General features: G+C 45.8%; 5 protein-coding genes across 5 annotated transcripts; 1 reads left to right on the top strand and 4 right to left on the bottom strand.

The window, feature by feature from the left end:
* Nucleotides 1-475: 475 nt before the first annotated feature.
* BBBOND_0204840 (SPOC domain containing protein, putative) lies at nt 476-1,447 on the bottom strand (the record flags this gene model as incomplete). The annotated part of the gene is made up of 7 exons (XM_012912058.1): nt 476-537; nt 575-654; nt 689-789; nt 827-906; nt 944-1,013; nt 1,049-1,221; nt 1,267-1,447. The coding sequence occupies 7 exons, from the start codon at nt 1,445-1,447 to the stop codon at nt 476-478; spliced, it is 747 nt and encodes a 248-aa protein (XP_012767512.1).
* A 172-nt stretch (nt 1,448-1,619) lies between these two features.
* Nucleotides 1,620-2,691, bottom strand: BBBOND_0204850 (hypothetical protein, conserved; the record flags this gene model as incomplete). The annotated part of the gene is made up of 5 exons (XM_012912059.1): nt 1,620-1,712; nt 1,755-1,823; nt 1,867-2,046; nt 2,146-2,482; nt 2,522-2,691. 5 exons carry the CDS (start codon nt 2,689-2,691, stop codon nt 1,620-1,622), a joined length of 849 nt encoding a protein of 282 aa, XP_012767513.1.
* Nucleotides 2,692-3,064: 373 nt separating this feature from the next.
* Nucleotides 3,065-3,482, bottom strand: BBBOND_0204860 (hypothetical protein; the record flags this gene model as incomplete). Its single annotated transcript, XM_012912060.1, has 3 exons — nt 3,065-3,124; nt 3,202-3,288; nt 3,390-3,482. The coding sequence occupies 3 exons, from the start codon at nt 3,480-3,482 to the stop codon at nt 3,065-3,067; spliced, it is 240 nt and encodes a 79-aa protein (XP_012767514.1).
* A 605-nt stretch (nt 3,483-4,087) lies between these two features.
* Nucleotides 4,088-6,350, top strand: BBBOND_0204870 (hypothetical protein, conserved; the record flags this gene model as incomplete). Its single annotated transcript, XM_012912061.1, has 3 exons — nt 4,088-4,378; nt 4,421-4,919; nt 4,975-6,350. 3 exons carry the CDS (start codon nt 4,088-4,090, stop codon nt 6,348-6,350), a joined length of 2,166 nt encoding a protein of 721 aa, XP_012767515.1.
* Nucleotides 6,351-6,726: 376 nt separating this feature from the next.
* BBBOND_0204880 (hypothetical protein, conserved) lies at nt 6,727-12,081 on the bottom strand (the record flags this gene model as incomplete). The annotated part of the gene is made up of 1 exon (XM_012912062.1): nt 6,727-12,081. One exon carries the CDS (start codon nt 12,079-12,081, stop codon nt 6,727-6,729), a length of 5,355 nt encoding a protein of 1,784 aa, XP_012767516.1.
* Nucleotides 12,082-12,118: the final 37 nt, after the last annotated feature.

Here is a 12,118-nt window from a genome sequence, read left to right on the forward strand (position 1 = left end):
ATAGACTGCGCAATCTTTGTGGCTCTAACATATATCGCACTACTTGTATTGCTGGCGGTAAAACTACAACTGAAAAAACAGCTGAGTTTCAGATGGGGTAGATTATTCTCGTGACCCCAGGGAATCTTTTTTCAATCCTCGTGGCACGCTGCGCGCGAGGATTGTCCTACGCTTCCATCGCCGGTCACGGTCGGTGAGTATTGCGATTAAACTAGCCCAGCGCTTCTTACACATTTCGCTGGCACGAACGCTGTAGACACGTCGGCGAACGACACTACGCGACGCGCCATTACGGGAATACTGACACTATAAAAACACGAAACTTCGAATTTACGACGTGTGCACTTATTTGTGTTTAATGTTACGTGTTTAACTGTCTGTAGGGGCTCGGAAAATCGGCATTTCGCCACGCCGACAGCGCAGGTAGTTGGAGGGCTCGGTGTGGCGGTGTAGACGGCTTCAAACAGCGTAAATATCATTTCTTGGCCCCAAGCATCGCGGTTAGAGTGTTGAGCTGGTTCAGCCAATCTCGGCGCTCTGCTCAAGAGGTGTTATCGTGTGTGTCCGCGCCTACCTTCCGGCTGTTGCGGCTCGGCCTTATCGGCACTTTCCTCCTGTGTTGGACTGGTAGACGGCACGGCAATGCCGATCAACCTGTTCAATTTGTCATGTGTAAGCCGAAACCTACGTGGAATCCCCTCCGCCATGCGGGGCGTGTGTCTTAAACAGCTCAGTGCCTGGAGCGCACACGTAAATATTGGTGTCCTCGTCCAGCGTTGCTACGCCGATCTATCAACATATGAATCGCCTCACCACGGCTCCTTACCCTGTCTTTGTCTTGGAAGTAGGTGATGTAGTCCTCCAGGGCCCGCTGTTGTTCGGGCCTTCGCGCCTTCATATAGAACACTGTGGCTATTAGCAAAACAATTCTGCGTTACCGTACCTGCTATTGGCTCCACTTTAGCCGCATCTTCGCACTTGAGCCTGTGGGTGATGTTGATTGTATTCACGTCCTGCGTACAGTTAATAGCAAGGGTGGAGCAACAACCTTGGTCAATACGGCCTCTGGTTGTCCGCTGATTGCAATGGCAATGGTATCCACCAGCTTCTTGCCATTTCTCGCAATCTTCCCTCTCCATATGGGCTGCGTTTGCTTCTCAGGAGCTTTGTGGGAGGCAGCATTGTCGCTGAAGCGATTGTACGCGACGTTGGAAGAAGGTTCTGTGGAGCCATTATATCTCGGCATTAAAAACCAGTTAGACATACCACGCTCGCTTCTTGAGGTGTCAGCGTATTGTTGATCGTTTCTCTGCCTGCCTCTATCGTGGTAATGTCGGCCTTCCCCGCGGTCGCCGTGCGATGTGTAGGAAGATGGCGAAGTGCTGCGCGGTCTCTCGAAGATGTGCGGAGCTTGAGTCCTTAAAAAATCACATAGCCGTATCTCCATTTTTAACAAATTAACCAGGAAGAAATGCCAGGTGAATACCCAAAACGACCTTCTAAACCCCGACTTGACGCGCCTACACAACATCGCGCGTGTCTACGCGGCCATTTGAAGCGACAATAATAGCAATGAGTTCCAATATTTTGAGACGTAAAATAATTATGTAAACTATATTTTACTGTCGTTGAGTGGCCAACGCATCAGTGTTCTTCGTACAAAACCGAATTACAGAGAGCGTCTCCCCGAGCAGTTTCTTGGTAATAATGACCTGTCGCATATGCTAGGCTTTGGAGGGTCGTGCTAAACCCACTTGTGCGTCGAACCCTTGTTTTTCTATGAATTGCAGAACGCTGTTCACATCATTGCGCTTCTCAACCAGCTGCGCAAATTGAGCGTCGACTGCATGTTGCCTTACCAGGTACACTGTTCCGTTGTGCGATAAGTATTCCTGCGTTACACGTATCGGCGTTGCGCAGGTGCAATAAACGTACTTTGACAGAACCGATGAACCTATCGGTGACCTCCCTTCCCATAGCTCCGCCGTTCCATGCCATGTCCAAACATTCGTTCGCCGTTTCGTCGCCATCAGACGGTACATATGGCTGCATAGATTCGTAAATTGCTGGCATCAATGCGATATCAGAAAGTGCATAGTGTATCGTAGCAGATCGCCATGCAACGGCAACGCATGCTTGACTTACTGGGTTGAACATGACAACGTCCACCATTTTCCTGCTTGCACGGCAGTTGAGTGATGCGAACATGTCCATGCCTACTGCATCGGCTTTCTCGGCAACTCCGTTGCTATTAAGAGTTTGCATGGTAGCGGCATTGGCAAACGGGTTGATGTCGACGGCGATGACGAACGGTGGGGAATATTTGCAGGATGGCGCACAGACGCTTCGCTCTACATCATATGCACCTTCAGCGCATTGATAATATCCGTCGTCTCGTCTGTGGGTTGCACGGACGGCACCTGTTTCCCCGTTGTCGCAAAGTAGCTTCAGAAGGTACGCCGATATGTAGCCACTACCTGACCTGCAGTTTATATAAGTGGATACTTCCTGCTTTCTCTACCCTATTTCCATGACAACAGCAATCTCTCGGCGGCGCAGGTGTTCGATGTCGCTCTGGAGAGCGTCGACGAAAAGGAATGTGTCTTGACATGGACAGTACACAGTGTCTTTGAACTCTCCAATCTCAACGTGCGCATAATCGACGTTAATGCGTCCGACGTTAGCTGCCATATTGAGTGGAATCCCTCAAACTTTAAAGAGAAAATGATTTCATACACCGAACGAGTCTTCTAACGTACACATACATTAGCTTAGACTGGTAATCATTTTAAACTAGATATATAAGTTAAATGGAATCTTTATTATTACTGAGGAAGAGGCTATGTTGAGGCGTCAAAACACCCCTGCGTATACGTAGAAATACGCTTCTGTACCACAAGCTGCAACGTTTAATATACGATATTATAGCGAATTGCGTGTTTCATGTATTCCCAATACCATTTTTGCTCTTTCAAATGGCAGATGGGCATCCGCGTCAAACCGATAGGTAACAACAATGTTCAAATACGTCTGGGCCAGACACCCTGAGATACGACAGGTTTTCCTAATTTTTCTTTACGGCTGCTTGCTCCTGCTTGAGCAGGGTTCTCTCGATTTCATCGCGCTAAGCAAACATTAGTAATCGCCAGGAGGCATTGATAACGCACAATCCCATGAAAATTCTAGCCAATAAACACCTACCAACATGCAGTGATGTAGCCAAGTGAACCTATCCGAGACGATTTCTTCCATATTTAGCTTCTTGTAGCGGCGTGTCCAGTATGCTTGCTGCGAACATAATAAGGCGGCGTGGCAATAAGATATTTTCATAATAACCCGCAGATGTCATATAACAGGTTTCAGAAGCTAGCTCATAGTCAAAATCGTACCTTAACAGCGTTGTAGATATACGGAGATGCGAGGAGGCCGACGCAAGCTACACCCAGTAGCCGGCTTCCATGTTTAGGGTTGAGACCCGGCATCGTGATATAGCAGCAATTATGCTATAATTTATTGTGACGTTTGGCTCTGCGTTCTCAATATGTAAGTGGGTCCAACCATGCTGCAGACCCTACATATTAGTGTAGTCTCAAGAGTGAGTCTAATCGTACACAATTTATAGCATATATACCAACACGAAGTAGCATAGAATCTGCGAATAAATCTGCTGTATCATATTTGTTACTAACGGATGGTATTTATATCCTGAAGTTGGTTACACATTTTGGAGAGGCTTGTCTTCCTTACACATCATCCTTTGCCCATTTTAACACATAGAGACCCAACGTTTTAAATATGCATAGATACTCCGAAACACATGAGAATGGCATCACTTCAAACAGCAAACTGTATCATCAACTCTGGAATCGTTGATGATTTCGTCCGCGCCAGCCATTATAGAAATCGCCGAGTGTCGTTTTAAAAACAATGCTGCTCACACATACGCGATATGTAGCTTCATCACTGAGATTTTGGGTATAAAACCTGCATTATTCCATCATGGGAGCGTTGCTATGAGGTGGATTCCTGCCGCAGCCACTGCAGAGTTTGGGTGACTACTTGCTGTTTACGCATCGTTATCGCAAAAATGGCGCAATTTCGTAGTTTACAGTTAATGAAGTGTGCCACTAAGCTCTTGTGTCGCAGAGAAGGCTGCAGGGAGATCGCTACCCAAACTGCTGCAGTGCCGTTGGTAAGGACGGCGCCGGTTTCGCGCTCCGACTGGGAGAGGAGCAGACGCAACACAGAGGAACCGTACTCCCACACGGGCGACTTTGAGGCTGAAAGCAGGCGGGTAATCTTCAGAAACCAAAAAGGTTTCGGAAGACCTCACACCCATAAGACTAAGATTGGTACTAATTTCATCGCAAAGCTGCAGGTGAGCCCCTTGGATAAATACGTGTTGGCATATTAATGGCAGAGTGTGTCGTCGAACACCCCAAAGGAGGAGCTGCGGTTGTTGCTGATGAAGATATCACAACATATTGATGAGTTCAATGAGTACGAGCTGGTGGACATCGGGTACTACCTGACGCGGGTCAACAGCGAAGATTGTGCATCGGTTGTCGAGCCGATACTACACCGCTTCTTTTCGCTACCTGAACGGCATTCGTGCCTGAATGGCGTTTACATACACAGGTGGGTTGGCCGCTATGAGCTGTCACAAAACGCCAGATTACTGAGGACCATGTTCATATACCAGGACGTGACCTACCGTGTGTGGGTATATGAAGTGGCCCAGATCGTGGGCACGAAGCACCGGCATCTTTTGATGCGAGACGTCCAGCTTGTGATTGACGACCTCTCACTATTCTACGACGCGGCCGCACAGGGCGCGCTCAAGAAGTTCGAGGATGTCATACTACGTCGAGCGCACGAGTTAGAAATCGGGAGACTCCCTTTGGTGATCCACGCGCTTGGTAGGTTACTGCACTGCAGCGGCTGACGATATTAACCCATCTCAATTTTGCGCAGGGCGGTCGGGGTACAACACCATAGAAGTCGCAAGGGCGATACATAACGTGTACATGAAGAAAAAAGGGCACCCAGATTTCTATCTGTGTCATTTGATTGGCCTTTTGCTGAAAGGGTACACCACATTCCATTTTCACCCTGGGAAAGCGTTCTTGGACGACGCGTGGGAGCACTTGAAGGATGGCATAAAGACAGCGGAGTTCAAGTACATCTCTTGGTTGGCCGAATCGTTTCTAAAGTTGCGCTATGTTGAACATGCGCCAACAGTATTAGATGAGCTCCTCGAAAAGCAGCACCTACTGAGCCACCTGGAGTTCACCGACTTCATATCCGGCTGTTGGTCGATTCAATCGTACATACTCTCCGAAGAGTTTCGCAAGTACGTGGTCCCCGGAACAGAATGGCAGTTGGCTGGTAACGGTGGTGAACAGAGTCCGACCTACGAAACAACATCGGGAACTATAACGACCTTGTATGCGTACTACAAGAAGTTGTTGCGCGCCATTGTTGATGGCATGTCTAGCAAGATATACAACTCCACGCCACCCTACCGGGCCACACAGTTTGAGTTGCTTACAAGGCTGCTTGTAATCTACCCCAACCCGCGTGACTTCAGGACGATTCTGCCGCTCAGAAAGTTCGACGCGGTCTACCCGATAATGCAACTCCCATCAGAGGAAGAACCGCATGTAGGTAGTGTTGATTTTATATTTAGGAATCACACCCACCTCCAAGCATCACGTTTTTTTGGCGATGGCCACAACTTGAATGACGCATTAAAGGCCACCGAAGAGTCCTGCCAGAAATACAACGACGGCAACACACAGACGGTTAATTCAGCTGAATCGATATCGGAAAATCCGCTGTGTTGGGATGTGGAACCTGAGCTGAAGCCACTCCCGAACCTGTTGAAGCAGTACCTTCATTCCCTATTTTTCAGGACGCCGGCGCTTGCTCCCAGGGGTATCCGCATATTGATGCAGGGCCTTGTGCGCATACACTTTGAAAAGCGTGAGGACTGCGTAATGGAGCCTGATTTATTGCCGCCGATGAAGACAGCCTACCACAGTCGTCCCTTTTCGCGCGCTATTATTCGCGAGGTGTACCGTAAGCTGGCATGCTACAATACTGACGATTTACTGGTAACCCTGTACTGCATGTTCCCCCTCCGGATGTTCGAGTTGGATCTCGCGCCAACACTCTTATCGCAGCTCACCGGGATGTGGGTACACCAGTTAAGGGAAGATGCGTTGACTCCAGATCAAAGACGCCTGATACGGTTGTTCTACGACACGCTTAAGGGGAATGCAGCCGACCAATACGACCGACTAGACAAGCATAGTATAGAAAGCATCATGCGGGATATAGAAGACTGACTAATTTGCTATCACTAATATTTTTTTGAACGTTGACGTAACATTCCGTTCGGCAGTCGATAGCAGATCTGCACCTCTACGTGAAATGATCAACCACATAAGGTAACACGTAATCGTTTGTACAGTTGCTAAGCATCCTCGAATTCGTAGAGCAGCATGCTATAGTGACCCTTTCGTGGGTGCTATTGCACCAATCTGAATTACGTACAGCGCACAAGGAATCACATAGGAAGGCTGTAACATACAATATTAATTTGTTATGTCAACTTCAACGTACAAATGATTCGTTGCACGGGTGTGGGTCTCCGTGATACGCACAACGTGCTCCAGCATGTGCTATTACAAAGGAGCACACAACTACAAACGCGAAATAAAACTACTCCGACTTCGTTTCCTCCGATATGTAGCTTAATAGTCGCTTGACGTCATCAATAGTTAGTGCGACGCCATTGTGTTTGAGCCAGAATCCGACGAAGTAACGCCCCTGGTTATCCACCTCCAGGTCTTCGTCCTGCGTGGAAGCAGTATGCTCTGGAATCAACATCGTCGGTTGTGAATACAATGTTGCGTATTCTTCCTGACAGTGACCGATTGGGTTTTCCAATGCAACATCGGTAAGGGAATCGTTATCCACTGGTTCAAGCGCATTCGCACTGCTTGCGAATATACGCGGGGCTCTCGAAGTGTCCACATATTTCAAAAGATCTCCATATGAAAGCGCTTTGTTGCCAACACCTGACTCCGAGAGATAATTCTCGATTAGATCGGCGGTAGAGGTGACCATGTTATTGCATGCCGCACTGCCACCATACAACCTATCACACGCCTCCTCTCGCGATTTACGCCATGTTTTTACTGCTGAAGATAGTGAGTACGACTCAAACAGAAGACCGCTTTCGACTTCAGGCACTCCTGAAGTAGAATCACCTGCACCAGGAGATGTTATCATGTGTGCATTTTCAGCGCGGTGGTCGGACCACTTTCGCAGGAACGAGTTCCTGAACAAATCGTTCATTGAACTTATCTGCTGAGCTTTTACATAACGTTCTGCCACATTAGGCACCCATAGGGCTTCTTGAGCCAGGGTTTGCCGCTCTTTCGCATCGAAGCTATCCAAGAGCATATGGTTACCTTCTTCAGTTACAACACTATTCATCCACGCGAGAAGCTCGCCATAAACATCTTTGTACACAATTTCAAGAATGGAATATGCCACGCAACGTTCCAACGTGAGAGCCTCTTGCATGCTCCAGGCCGACCACAAAAGGTCTAGGGGTACCTTGTTAATGTTCGATACTGGTCCGCTAAATAAAAAGTCGAGACCTACAAGGGACGCCTTCTTGAATGCAATGTAGTCAAGAAGCCCCTTGAAATTGTCCTCATCTGCGTCATCTATCAGCTTATTACGGAGCTGCTTTTCAAACGAGGTCCAAGCACACAACCCAAAAAAGCTAATGGGCTTGTTCGAAAAACTGAAGTAGTCATCAAACAATGTGGCGAAGGGGTCATGATTGTATATGACTGAGCCATTGCTCGTAAAAATGTTCTTCAGGTAATTCATGTCCGCCCTGAACATATTCGACAAGCCGTGATCCCACGTGAACGGTGACAAATCCGTCCCATAAGCCGATGTGGGGTACAACAGCCTAAACCATCGATCAATGGGCTTCGCATGTTCTTTTATGAAGAGCGTATAATTCCACCACTGGCTGACGAAAGACATGAATACAGCCATCAATAATCCGAACAACAAGGATATGTTTATCATGTACCCCTGGTAACTCCGACATGTAGTTAGTAGCAACGCATATGAGGTGAACATTACAACTCCTTTGATAGTCAACAGAAGCACGTAATTACGGCTGGTGGTATAGAATCCGCCGTTGCTCGAATGATAGTAACGGCCGTAGATATAGCAAATCCCTAAACACAAGAACCAAGCAATATCAAAGTATCGTATATAATTCCTCAACGAGGCACATGCCTTCTTGGACACCTTTAGACTACGCCTGAAAGCAAACTGCTGCGTAGCAGTAGGAGTAATAACAAAATTGCGCTTCTCAGCATCTATTCCCTTCAGAGATACCTTTACCTCATTTTGCAGCGACTGGAGCCTGTCACAAGTTTTGTTCATATTTGATGTCAGGGTATTAACTTGGTCATCCAATTTGAATATCCCATCCTCGTGCTTCTTCGACAAATCAGAAGTGGACTCGACTACCTTGGTTATGGATTTTAAAGCAGAATCATACACAGTGCCATTTTCATCTAAAAACTTTTGCAAGGCGCATATGTGTTCTGCTTCAACATTGAATCTATTGCACATATAGGCGGCCACACTAGAAAGTTGGCCGTGGTACTGATCATACATAGAGTGCAATTCTTTAGTACACGAATCTATATCAGTCAAATGACACCTTACGCAATCAACAGTATTGCATAGTGTTTTAATCCGACAAAGTAAGCTTTCATTACCTGTATCAGCAACACCGTTGCCTAATTTCTTTAGTAATTTCTGCAATTCATCCGCACATCCGCACAAAACGCTGCACAAACCCTCTTTCCACATGCAACAGCACCCGTCAGATCCCTTATCTTTACATTTGCACGTCCTACTGCCATCGGCATTTTCACCACAAACTGTTGTGAAAAAAGTCTTTAATATGCATGATAGTGACTTGCAATTATCCTTTTCGCAGTTAACCGTCGAGGAATCAGTGCAAACATGGGAATCCGGGCTTCTACCATCAATATTGCAACCATATAAAAGTAACCGTGCCACATCTTTGTTATTAGAATCAACCTTACACAACTGACTTTTATGTGGGTGTTGTCCCATTCCAGACGTACTGGTAGTAGCCTCACCAATCTTGTTGACAAAATTTGTGACCGTTGATGCTATGGTGTTTGCACATTTCAATTTATCGGCAACTGCTTCGCATATTTTTTCCATTTTTGCAGTGATTGCGGAAAAAGATTCGCACGACTTCGTCAAACACTCTGATGCACCGGAATTTGTAGGGGTACCAATCGACGACAGTGAGCCCAATATATCAATAGCACATTCGTCGCTTTTACGACACGTATTACATTCCCTGATGAAGCAGTTACATGACTCACTTTTTACTTCCCCACGGGTGGCATGACATTTATTATCGCATTGGCATAACTGATTGAAATCAAGACTTATTTTCGCTAACATGCCGGCCGTTAGAGCACTTTCTTCTTCGAGTAGGTAATTAGCCATGTAAATCTTGGAACTAAAGTCTGCTGCGAATCTGCCAATGCCTACAAAACGGCGCAACGCATTCATATAGTTAGGCGTATCTTCATTAAAATCCAGTGTATTAGTAGCAATAACTTTCGACAGAAGGTGTATGGTTTCACGAAGTAAAGCGTCCCCATAATTCATTGATGACGATACATCATTAAGCCAATTGGACAACAAACGATCCAGAGTGTCGCAATAAAATCTACAGGCGCAATTCTTCCCTTCTTCCTTAACGCTGCATCTACAATTACCTACGTCCATGGCAAGGTCTGAGCTCATAATCATATCGAAGAAACACACAATCAATGTCAGCACGCGTACGTGTGAGACTGACGGCATTCTGCAGGATCCGTGGGGCGATGAGCGCTTCAAAATGTTAACTGCAATTTCACATTGTACTTGATGCAATTCCTGAACACATTTTGCTAACATAAAAATGGAGGAACAGCCACACTTTGCATTTGCATTACATTCTTTTACAAAGTTTACCTGTTTACAACAGTCATGTCTTTTTATCATCATATCTACTAATGGAGGACAACGCTCTAGAATTGTATCCATAGATTTGCATAATATAATCCACTCATTGACTGAATGCAAATAGCTGAGTAAAAACAGAAATTGTTCTAAAAAATAATCGAGATTTTCAGCAGCTTTTAATATTGAAGTATCATCCAGATCGTCCGATAATTCGGGTGACTGTCTTATTGCAGATGCGAGAGAACGTGCTTTCTCCATACAGTTACTCAGTTGCCTACCCATATGACAATTAACGGTATTCATAGCCAGCGACACGAAATTAGACAATGAAACCGTACCATCCCGTGCCGCACCAACAGCGTGCGAGGATCCTGGATTCATCTGATGTGAAGGAGTACCACCACTTCTATTCGCGGCGGATGTGCGCTCGGTAGTTTCTTCCGCAGATGTTGATGAGGCTTGTGGCTTTACAGAAGTCTTTTCTGCGGCCATATCGCTTTTATAAACACATATGTCACATTTCCAGCAAAGAGAATAATGTTCGATACAGCTACACTGCCCAACAAATCTATCCATAGCAGACTTCAAGTCATTATAAGAGCAATTTTCCTTAGCTAATTTCCCCACATCATGCATCATAGACTCTGAAGACGCATCACACGAAGCTATAAAGGAGGATAGTAAACGCAAAAGCCGGTGCTTGGCCTCAGTAACGTCTTTGTATGTGATTAAACAGCCATTTGCATCATCGCTTCCTTCCGCAGACATATTACTACCATTAACCGTCTGTAAAACACTGTATATTGTCGCACAGCTGGTAAGATATGATGCATCTTTGTTGTCCTCATCTTCCCAGACATTCCAAAAGCCGGACGGCAACAAACACCAGGGTTGAGGCGTACGAAATAACCTCACTGGTTTACGGGCATTCGGGTTGTGATAATCCTTATCACCATCAATGATTTCAGATGTTACTGTGGTTTCGTCTCTTTTAGTGCCTCGTTCGATTTGCTCAACATCATTTCCTTGGATGCCCTCATTTTCGCCCTCTTGTATTTCTGCGGCGAACGGCCTCGAAAAAGAATATATAACGAAGACACAAATAATGAAAAGATGAATCACGTTGTCCAGAATCGCAATTTGTCTTCCTTCCTTCACAGTCACGTTGAATAGAAATGATGATGCGGCAATTCCACACAGTGGAGACATTAGCCATCCAAATGAGCAGAGGAAAGTTCGACGCATCGAAGCAGAATTGAACATTAATCCGAACACTTTCCCAACCGACAATGTTAGGTATTCACTGCAAGAACTTTCCGAGTTGTTATGAACAAGGAACGCTGTGAGTGATGCCGACACGAATGTGATTGCACTGAAAAGGTAAAGCATAACCTTTAACAAAAGCAGCGTCTGTATCACGTCTTCTGCCCTCATACCATAAAACGCCGTAACACAGGAAGTCATGATTCTTGGAATAAGGCTAGCACTGCTAGATCCGAGCAGAAAGAATAGCATGCACCTTAACGCTTCATATATGGATTTACCTCCATATGGATTAAATATAAAGAAGAAGAAACATGATTGGAGTGATATAGATGATAACGAGCAGAATGCCACCAGACATTTTATCATCACAGAGGATTTCAAAGCCATCCCATTGCAGTATACATAAGCCGATAACAGTCCATAGCTCACAAATATGCACCATGTAAGACACATAACGACGCACTTCGTCACTGAATTTGATAAGACCAACAGAATCAAAATGATAGACAGCGCACAGTGGATGCGCTTAGCGAAATACCAAAAGCCCTGCACCGTTAAGGGGCTTAAGCCCATGTGGCGCATCCATACGTACGACTCGAAGCTTGTTATTACGTTAAACAGTAACGCACTTAAGCCAACTAGGAAGCACGTCAAATACCAGATAGATTTGCGCGTCTTCCGACCGTACTTCACTGTATTCGCCATTTTATCCATATTAAAACTTCCGTGCGGCAGGGAAATTTAAGATTAC

The sequence above is a fragment of the Babesia bigemina genome (genome assembly GCF_000981445.1).
Source record: "Babesia bigemina genome assembly Bbig001, chromosome : II".
Lineage (NCBI taxonomy): Eukaryota > Apicomplexa > Aconoidasida > Piroplasmida > Babesiidae > Babesia > Babesia bigemina.